Source organism: Heteronotia binoei, chromosome 1 (genome assembly GCF_032191835.1).
Source record: "Heteronotia binoei isolate CCM8104 ecotype False Entrance Well chromosome 1, APGP_CSIRO_Hbin_v1, whole genome shotgun sequence".
Lineage (NCBI taxonomy): Eukaryota > Metazoa > Chordata > Lepidosauria > Squamata > Gekkonidae > Heteronotia > Heteronotia binoei.
Genome location: NC_083223.1, coordinates 252,280,145 through 252,290,668, shown reverse-complemented (window position 1 = coordinate 252,290,668; position 10,524 = coordinate 252,280,145). Strand labels below are relative to the sequence as shown.

Sequence of the window (10,524 nt, the reverse complement as noted above, 5' to 3'; positions counted from 1 at the left end):
TTCAAGGCAACTCACAGCCACCGAGTAAGTAGGTGAGTCATGCTGAGCAGGAGCATTGATTGGGAGGATCAAATCAGATTTTTAAACAAAGCTGTCAGAGATGGCATTCACTCTGAAAAGTAAGATGCAAATGTAAATAATGACTGACAAATCTGTGGGAAGTTGGAAGGACAAAGCTGTCTATCAAGTAAAAAAGTACAGGAAAAACAAGTATACAGAAGACAGCAAAAGGAGAAGGGGGGAAGTGTGTCTACGTGAGTGTGTGTGCTAGAGAAAAGGAATGGCTGTTGTATTGCTTAGAGTGCTGGGCTAGAACCTGGGTTCATATCCCTACTCAGCTATGAAGCGACCTGGGTGACCTTGGGCTAGTTACACTATCTCAGCCTAATCTACCACACAGGGTTGTTGTGAAGATTAAACAGAATACAGGAGAGCCATGTGTGCAGTACCGAATGCCTTGGGGGAAGGCTGGGATAGACATGCAGCCTTTTGGCCATAACAGATGAGAGACTTGCTCTTTTCCATTTACCAACCTCTGAAGCTTTAAAGAGATGCAAAAACAAAATAATACAACACTTTAAAAATCCTGCTTTTTGTCACAGAGTTCTGTCAACTGGTGGTCCAGTTAATCCTGTGGATTTAAAAAAAAAATTAACTTCTCTGCAGTATATGATGGTGGCTTGCAAATATGTTCCCCTGAATTAGAGCCCAGCCACTTTGAATGGACAGAGCTCTCATCTTAGCTTCTGAAGGTGCACAATTGCACATGCCCTTCCTTTCCAAGACGCATCAGCAGTTGCTGACAGAAAACGGCAGAATCCCCCCAGTGCAATCCAATCTGACCACTCCTTACAGAGGGGATGCAGTGCTGACTTCCCCACACTATTTTTCTCCCACTCCTGCTGCCCTTCTCTTGTGGCTAGTTCCCAGGCTTCACTTTACAAACCTCCATTTTGTGTTTGCTGTTTGCAGCAGCAGCAGCCTAACTCAGCTGCCTCCTTTGCTCATAAGGTTGTGTGGCAGTTGTGTCATCTCCCTAGCCTGAAATAGTCCTGCGTGGATGCTATTTTGTCTGTTGGGGAAATCTAAGTGTATTTCTGGGGTTATGTTCCTCAAAAAGAACCCCCTTGGGACTGCTTCAGGTTGGGAAAATGGTGCAGAAGGGAGTCTGAAGCCCCTTCTTCCATGTGTGATCCTAACTGGGCATTGTGCAACATAGAGAAATTGAAGAGTACATAGAACTCTTGATTGTGTTCAAGAGTCTGACACAGGGTGGGGAACCCAGACTCAACCTTTGCACTCTGTAATGTGTCATGGTATCTCCAGATGCTCCAGAGGGAGAACCCTGCTAGCTTGAACATAGCTAAAACAAGAAAAAAACATTCTGGTTGTGCTGCTTTTTTCAGCTTTCCTTTCCTCTGCGCTTATGTGTTTGTATCTGTGCCAGCAGACAGCACGGGCTCATGTCTATGAAATCTCCTGCCACCATAGACCCCTTCTTCAGATGCATCTTCAGAAGCAGGCTTGGGTTCATAAAAGCTTATGCCAGAAGAAATTATTGTTTGTTTTTTTAAGGTGGCACAAGGTTCCTGTTTATTTTTGCTGTGACAGAGTTATTATGGCTCCCACCATGACTGATTTCCCACTAGCCTTATGCCGCTCTCACTCTCCTCTTTTCAGCGGGGCTTCTATCAGATTTCACACTATCTGCAACTTGCTCTGCCTCTTTCGCGCAGCAAACAAGATCCTCTAAAAACCAGTTTGTTTGCCCCGGGAAAAAGGCGAAGCTAGTTGCAGCCCCAGGGCAGATAGTGTGAAATCTGATGGAAGCCCCATGGAGAAAAGGAGCGTGAGAGCGGCATAAGGCTAGTGGGAAATTGGTCCATAAGTTAATAAAAATGGTTCATCTTCAGAGTTCTGCACAGTTTTGCTAGGCCATGTATTGTGTTCACACACTGAGGCTGCACCATACCTTTGCAAATGCAGAGCCTGTGTTTTTCAGAGAGCCTTGGAGTGATGCCAGCCTTCTATTCCGCTGTCCTCTATGTTCTGCTGGCTGTAGGATGCTGGAGAGATGAAGCTGCAGGACTGGGCTGTCACCTGCATTGTAAGCACCAAGGTTTGGGGAGAAGAGGAAGATCCCATAGCGGCCCAAGTTGAGCAGTGGGATGTGAATGGCCAGCTGGGAATAGGGTTGCCAGCTCTGTGTTGGAAAATATCTGGAAACTTTGGAGGTAGATCTGGGAGAAGGCAGGGTTTGAGGAGGGGAGGGGCCTCAGCATGGCACAATGCCATAGAATCTACCCTTCAAAGCAGCTGTTTTCTCCAGGTGAGCTGATCTCTGCCAGCTTGCCATCACTTGTAAAAGCAAGAGATCTCCAGGCCCCACCTGGAGGTTGCCAATCCTAGCTGGGATGTACTTCCTAGGTATTATGCCCATTGCAGAAGACGGAACGCAAGAGTCCTAGAGGGCACACTAAATACAAGTCCACCCTCTAAAAGCCATTTTCTCCAGAGGAATTGTAGTCTGGAGATAATACCGTAATTCTGGATCTCCAGACTCCACCAGGAGGGTGGCAACTTTAGGACCAGCCTTGTGCAAGGTGGAGCAAGGGGCCCAGTAGGAAAGGTCTGGTTCTTGCAATCTTCATTTTCAGCAACTGGACTGTTGGTCTCTCCTGGCACCTATCAATGGCATGTCTCCTCCCCAACCCCACTGCTCATTGTCTAACCAAGAAATAGGAACAGTGCTAAGTGCCAGTATTCTCTGGCAGGTTTGTGAGCCTCCAACCTGCCTCTGAGCAGCAGCCTAGAAGTGTGGCTGCAGTGGCACTTTGCACACACTCAGGAGTGTACTTCTTTATTTGCATATTATGCCACACCCCTTGATATTACCGATGTTTCACACAGGGCTTTTTTTTGTAGAAAAAGCCTAGCAGGAACTCATCTGCATATTAAGCCATGCTCCTCATACCAACCCAGCCAGAACTGCATTCCTGTGTGTTCTTGCTCAAAAAAAGCTCTGTTCCCAACAAAAGGCACTAGGAACTTACTTAAAAAACAAATAATAGTTTTTTATATCCCACTATTCCCTATCTTAAGGAGTCTCAAAGCAGTTTATAATCACCTTTCCCTTCTTCTCCCCACAACAGGTACCTTGTGAGCAATGCTCCCTCTAAGCTGTGGAGTCTTGTGAGCAAAAATTCTACTTCATGAGCTACTGACATGAAAGTTGTGAGCTACCACATAAATTAGTTTGCTCTGGGGCCATCCATCCTGAACCAAGACAAAAATGTGTGAGCCAGAGGCTAAAAAACTGTGAGCTAGCTCTCACCAACTCAGCTTAGAGGGAACACTGCTTGTGAGACAGGTGGGGCTGAGAGAGTTCTGAGAGAACTGTGACTGGCCCAAGGTCACCCAGTAGGCTACATGTGGAGGAGTGAGGGAATCAAACCTGGGTCTCCAGATTAGAGTCCACTGCTCTTAACTACTACACTATGCTTGAATTCAGAGAGTCTGATACACAGAATATTTTGATTTTATAAAGCTATAAGGATATTTAGTTGCTGTTCTCTCTAACATCAGATAGGAGGCACAGATCCCATAGAAGGTTGAGAGCAGTGGAAAGTGATGGCAGTCTTTATATATTTAACAATATTGGAGATTTAGTTCAGGGTTTTGCCACACTAAAACTGCACAACACAAGATCAGAGCAGTGGTGGCATCAATATCCCCCAAACCTCTGAGGTTCAACACAGCAATGAAGCTCAGACTGTGAAACTTCCTTCTAGGCAGGGGATCCCCCTGGGTGTTGAAGCCTTTCCAAACGTAACTGGAGCAAACCTTAAGAAGAAAAATCACAGAGTTCTGGGTTTGGCATGTCTAGTTAGCGCATAGATCCATGCGTCTGTTTGCCATATAAATCACTGAGGATGCAGCACGAGTGAGTTGGCTAGCGAATATACATGTGCTCTTGAAGATGTGAAATGGGAGGGTGACTCCTATCGTCTTTAAATGGCTGTTCAGCCTACCTTCTCATGCAACAGTCTTCACTAGGCAGTCTGACCTTGCACGATGTAGGTAGTTAAGAGTGTTGGACCAGGTCTAAGAGACCCAGGTTCAAATCCCCACTACCATGGGTAACGTTGGGCCAGTCACACACTCTCAGCCTAACTTCCCTCACACAGTTGCTGGGAGGGTGAAATGAAAGAGAGGCGAATCATGTAGTCTGTTTTGGGGGGCAGAAAGGTGGGATATAAATGAAATAAATTAGAAAACAGCCCAGGGGCTCTACATTCATCTTTGGGGCCAGGATTCTTACTTGATACAAATTCAGCAGATCTTGCATAGCTTGTTGCTGTTCTCATAGACTTCTTCCCTTCTTCTGTACCAGCTTTCAATGTGACCATTAAGAGTGACCGCCGAGGCAGCTGCCGGGGCACCCAAGTGGTCCAAGCCTGCGTGGGCTACTGCGAATCAAGCGCCTTCCCCTCCAAATACTCCGTCCTCCTGGCCAGCAACTTCAAGCATAACATCACTTCCGTGTCCCAGTGCTGTACCATCACTAAGATGCAAAAGGTGAGAAGCATTGTGCTATCCTGTAGGGGGGGGGAGGGGACTTAGAGTTCTCCTGAAATTACAACAGATTTCTAGGACACAGAGATCAGTTCACCTGGAGAAAATGACTGCTTTGGAGGGTAGACTCTTTTGACAACCTATCCTGCTGAGGTCCCTCTCCCTCCCTAGGCTCCACCCTCAAACCTCCAGGGATTTCCCAACCTGGAATTGGCAATCCTATGCACAGTTCTCAAATGGCTTTAGAGGGCCTAAGATCTGTTTGCTCCTCCCAGCTCACTGGACACAGGGCTGCCAGCTCTGGGTGGGTGAATACCTGGAGGTTATGAAAGGTGGAACTTGGGGATAGTCCTCACAAGGGTACAGTGCCATAGAATCCATGCTCCAAAGCAGCCATTTTCTCCAGAGGAACTGATTTCTGTCATCTGGAGGTCAGTTGTAACAGCAAGAGAGCTCCAAGCAGGCCTCACCTGGAGGTTGGACAACAGTTGTCAAATAGATTTTTCTGTCTCAGACCAACCCAGGGTTGTTATGAAGATAAGAGGAGGAGAAAATATGATATAGCCAGTCACCTTGAGCTCCTCAAGGAAAGGGTGGAAATCTTTAGCTTCTAATTCCCCCATTCCTAAGAGGTTATCAGCAATTACAGGGTTTGGGGTTTCTATCTTGAGCATCTTCTACAGCTGCAGCAGAGCCAAATGGGAAGGAATGCAGCTTGCTTCTGGGTTGATATTTTAGTACAATCATTTTATTTGTGCAGTTTTAATCTGCTTTATATACCAACCCCCCTCTCTTAAGGTCACAAGCAACTGGTAGTTAGTGGCTGGTATCCATTCACCAATTGCAAAAGAGCTTTTTCTAAGCAAATTACTCATAACTTCTGTTAGAAAATCACACCTCCTCCCCTTGCGCCAGCCATTTCTCCCCATACTCTTGCCCCTCAGTAGGGCAGCAGCTTGGTAAGAGAGTGGGGCAATGGCCTGTGATCATGCCCCACTGACCCAACAGTCAAACCTAGCAACCCAAGTGGCACCATTTATGAAAATTTCTCTCAGAATCAACATGCCCTCAGAGGTTGCTTCCATGCAGATGCTTTGCCTTGGCTTCCTTACAGAAGTAGAATCATAGAGTTAGAAGGGACCCCCAGGGTCATCTTGTTCAACTCCCTGCACAATGCAGGAACATCACAAACACCTCCCCATAAATTCACAGGATCAGCATTGCTGTGAGTTGGCCATCTAGCCTCTGTTTAAAAACCTCCAAGGAAGGAGAGCCCACCACCTCCCGAGGAAGCCTGTTCCACTGAATACTGCTTTCTGAAGCATCCACATGACGTAGTTCTCTTATTAGTCCTGGTTTCTGTATTTTTACTGGAAACTTTCAAAACCTGGCTTTTTATTTTTTGAAAGATCATGGTTAAAATGCATTTGGACCCCACATAGGTAGGACGGTGGCAGCTTTTGCATGGCCTGCACTCATCAGCACAATTTCCCATGACACATCTGTTTGCAGGCTCTTTTCAATATCTGTATAGCAATTACTTGGGGGAGGGGGGAGATTAAAAAGCTCTTCAGTGGCATAGGAAGACACCATGGGGAGCTGAGTCAAGGCAAGTGCAGGGGAAACTATGGCAGAAATGCTCTGCTGCTGTCATTCACAACCACAACAGACGCTCCATTGCTGTGTGGAAGCAAACCAAAGTAGGGGTGGTGGTCTGCAGAAAGGCAGGGGTGGGTGGGAGAAGAAATTCAGACCACCTTGAACATTTCCCTAATCAGGTGTGGTTTGCTAATGCATTCAATATTCAGATAGTGCTTTGGGAGAAGAACTGGGAAGAAAGTTGAGCCTTTGAGACCCAGACATTAAGCTTTTGAGATGGCAATTAGGCATCTGTTGCGTAGAAGGGGGAGAAATCTGGGAGGATACAGACAGGCAGAGCTGGGGAATTTTCACATGGTCACTCAAAAGACAGAGGAAACCACCAAGAAGATCAGAAACAAACTGTGAGGAAAGCAGAGGATCAAATGACCAGTTTGAAAGTGAACACCTAGTACAGAGGCTATATTAGGATACCTAGTCCTTGCACACCCAGGACCAACAAAGGTTGTCTGGTTTGGGAAGTCTTCTATCTAATTTCCAACTTATCCTCATGTCTGCATACAAGTTTGTTGCTTCCCAAACCCATGACCCCAGTTTTTGGAAAAGAGATCTGCCCATGTATTTAAACAACACTGTAAATGGTTAAAGACTTTCTGGTTTCCCAAGACTTCTGTCAGTTGTACTGAGCATACCAGGGAAGGACGAACTCTGCAAGCCAAAACCAGCAATTGCCTTCGTTTGTATTTCAGCCATCTGTGTTGTACACATTTCACCATTTAAATAAACAATGTTAATTATGTGTCTATAAAGTACAGGAATTTGAGGAACAAATAATATATGCATAGAAAGCGGTTTGTCTCAGTATAAACTAATCTAGTGTCAACTCCCATTTTATGATATTTGTGAGGGTTGTTTACAGGGAGGCGGGCTTCCTATTACTTGCAGAAATATTATCAGGAAATAGGTCAAGGACAGGAGGCATCTGAAATGCAGAGTAGTGGTCAGAGCATCAAGGCTAGTATGAGGAAAACCCAGGTCCAAATCTCTATCCTACCATGGAAACTTGTGCTTGGGTGACCTTGGGCCAGCCACACAGCCTAACCTGCAAGACTGTTGTGTGAGCAGGGCTGGCCCTAGACTCTCTGGCACCCTAGGCAAGGCTAACTTTTGGTGCCCCCCCCGCACTGATAATGTCACCGAGTCGCATGGGGGTGCCCAATTTGGCGACCCAGAAAGCCAGCACCCTTGGCAATTGCCTAGTTTATCTAGTGGCAAGAGCAGCCTTGTATGTGAGGATAAAACAAGGAAAATAATGTAAGCTGCTTTAAGTCCCATTGAGAAGAAAGTTAGGATATAAATGTAGTAAGAAGATGTTGGATTTATATCCCTCCCTATGCTCTGAGAGCGGTCACAATCTCCTTTACCTCTCCCCCCCCCCACAACAGACACCCTGTGAGGTAGGTGGAGCTGAGAGAGCTCTCCCAGAAGCTGCCCTTTCAAAGACAGCTCCTACAAGAGCTATGGCTGATCCAAGGGCATTCCAGCAGCTGCAAGTGGAGGAGTGGGGAATCAAACCCGGTTCTCCCAGATAGTCCACACACTTAACCACTACACCAAACTGACTCTCTGGATTTGCCAGGGCTAATACTAGAAACATGAAAGGAGGATACCTGTAAAGAAAAACACCCACATCTGAGCACCAAGTAAGGAACTGTTACGTATCTAGTGCTCTCAGTTCTGAGATGGGAGTGTTTTAGAGAAGCAAGGCTTTACTGCAATGCAGTTCTTTGGGGGTTTAGTCACTATGGGGTCAAAGGTTGTCAGGCCTGTACAGAAAGAGGAAGGAGGGAAGGTTTCCAAAAAAAGGGGCCAAATTGCGCATTGTGATCTCTGCTTCCCCCTCCCCTTTTTTCCCTGCAGATTAAGGTGCGACTGCATTGTGGAACCAGCTGGCGTGAGTCTATGGAACTCTTCACAGCTAAGACATGTCAGTGTGACATGTGTCGTCTCTCCAGATACTAGAGGGAGGAGCAAGAAGAAACACACAAACTGTTTTCCCTAATAGCAATCTTTTCTAGGGCCAGCTGTCAGGTCTTTTCTCCCCAACCCCACCCCCCAAATAGCTGCTAAATTCAGGTCCCTCAGAACAGGCCCACTGCCCTTTAGAGTTACTTGATGACTCCCTTCTCAGCTGCTTCATCTTCTCCTAACTTATGATCTAAACTTGTGAGAAAGGCACCCAGATTCACCGGATGACCATATCCTGTACATAAGAAATGGAAGGGGGCAGGGTAGCTTCAGCGTACACACCATTAATAATCCACAGAGTTCAAAAACTGCTTAAAGATTAGGCTGAGGGAAATGTTTTAAACTGGTTAAGAACGTCAACCTAGTTAACTGTAGAGCCTAAAACATTTTTCAGAGGAACTGGATTCTGGGATAGTTTGTCATTAGACATGTAGTGGCATAATGAGCTGCTAAAAAGTTCTTCCCCATAAAAGTACAAAGTAGGCCAGGCTTTCAAGAACAGAGGCTTTGAAGAGCTGTGACCCATTTTACTCACACGTGTATGCAGCATGTTAGAAAAACAGCTAGCTCAGAGAGATGCACTACAAACCCAAGAGGCACCTAGAATAACAACTGGAAGGGACCACACAGGCCATCTAGTCCAACTCCCTGTTCAATGCAGGATCAGCCCAGAGCATCTTTCACAAGGGTTCCAGCTGCTTGAAGGCAGCCAGTGAGGATAGCTCACCACTTCCCTAGGTAGCCAAGTCCATTGCTGAGCTATTCTCCTATTATCCAGCTGGTACCTTTCCTCCTGCATTTTAAACCCATTATTTCAAGTCCTATCTGCTGCCGCCAATAGGAACAGCTCCCTATCCTCCTCCTCTGACAACCGCTCAAATACTTCAAGAGAGCAAGAAGATATTTATACCCTGCCCTTTATTCAGTCGCAGAACAGCTTACAATCTCCTTCCCTTCTTCTTCCCACAACATTCTGTGAGGTAGGTGGGGCTGAGAGAGCTTTTTCGAGATCCACTCAAGAGGACAACTGAGAGAACTGTGGCTGAGCTAAGGTCACCCAGCTGGCTGCATGTGGAGAAGTGGGGAATCAAATTCAATTCTCCAGGACGAGAGTCCATTGCTTTTAAGATGACAACATTGGATTTATATTCCGCCCTCCACTCAAAGTCTCAGAACGGCTCACAATCTCCTTTATCTCCCTCCCCCACAACCGACACACTGTGAGGTGCATGGGGCTGAGAGGACTCTCACAGCAGCTGCCCTTTCAAGGACCACCTCTGCTAGAGCTATGGCTGACCCAAGGCAATGCCAGCAGGTGCAAGTGGAGGAGTGGGAAATCAAACCTGGTTTTCCCAGATAATAGTCTCCACACTTAACTATACCAAACTGACTCTCAATCATGTCCCCCTTTAACTTCTTCTTCTGCAGACTGAACATTCCCAAATCCCTCAGCCTTTCCTCACAGGGCTTCTTGATCCCCAGGCCCCGAATCATCTTTGTTGCTCTCTTCTGCACCTGTTCCATTCTTTCTCTTTCCTTTCTGAAGTGAGGCCTCCAGAACTGCACGTAATACTCCAGGTGTGGCTTGACCATTAATGGTGTACAGCAGGTCTATGACATCTTGAGTTTTAGATGTTATGCCATTTTGCATTTTCACAGATGTATTCCTACAGCTGTTTCCATAAAATATTTTGTTTCCCCTTCCAACTGAAAGATGCTCTTTTCCAAAGACAGCCCCATCGGTGCAGCTGCTTCAAGAGGTGGGGGGCACCAAGGAATTAATGCAAGGAATTAATGGCAAGGAATTCACTCCACAAAAGGGCTTTCTAGCAACCCAAACAGTATTTTCTGGATGTATTATGCATGCAGAGTGGGACAACTCAGGTTTGCCACTGGATGCTTATAGTGAGGGATTTTCCACAAAAGTTCTGGAAGTACATTACCCACTCAAAATTAAGCCCACAATTCTTAAAAGCCCTCCATCATGCCTCATTTTTCAGGCGGCTGACCCCCTTTCCGAAGGCCATTTTACATTACCCACCCTAAAGCAGCTAGAGGCTTCAGAACTGGATATTCCCTCAGAATCAACAACCCTTCTATACAGTTTCCCCCTTTCTATGCAATAGATGCCTAACTGCCATCTCAAAAGCTTTATGTTGGGACTGACAGGCCCATTTTTCTTCCCAAATCTTTCTTCCAAAGCACTGTCTGAATACTGAATGCCGTAAATTCTCCACTCTTATTTGTGCAACCAAATTAAACAGTCATTTCCTCACCTAGTGAAATATTCCCCAAAACAACTTGATGAGACAGGAGAAATCA

General features: G+C 46.1%; 1 protein-coding gene across 1 annotated transcript; it reads left to right on the top strand.

Moving 5' to 3' along the window:
- The first annotated feature begins 1,947 nt into the window (after positions 1-1,947).
- GPHA2 (glycoprotein hormone subunit alpha 2) lies at positions 1,948-8,211 on the top strand. The gene is made up of 3 exons (XM_060260214.1): positions 1,948-2,107; positions 4,394-4,578; positions 8,095-8,211. Exons 1-3 carry the CDS (start codon positions 1,981-1,983, stop codon positions 8,194-8,196), a joined length of 414 nt encoding a protein of 137 aa, XP_060116197.1. The 5' UTR covers positions 1,948-1,980; the 3' UTR covers positions 8,197-8,211.
- The last annotated feature ends 2,313 nt before the right edge of the window (positions 8,212-10,524 follow it).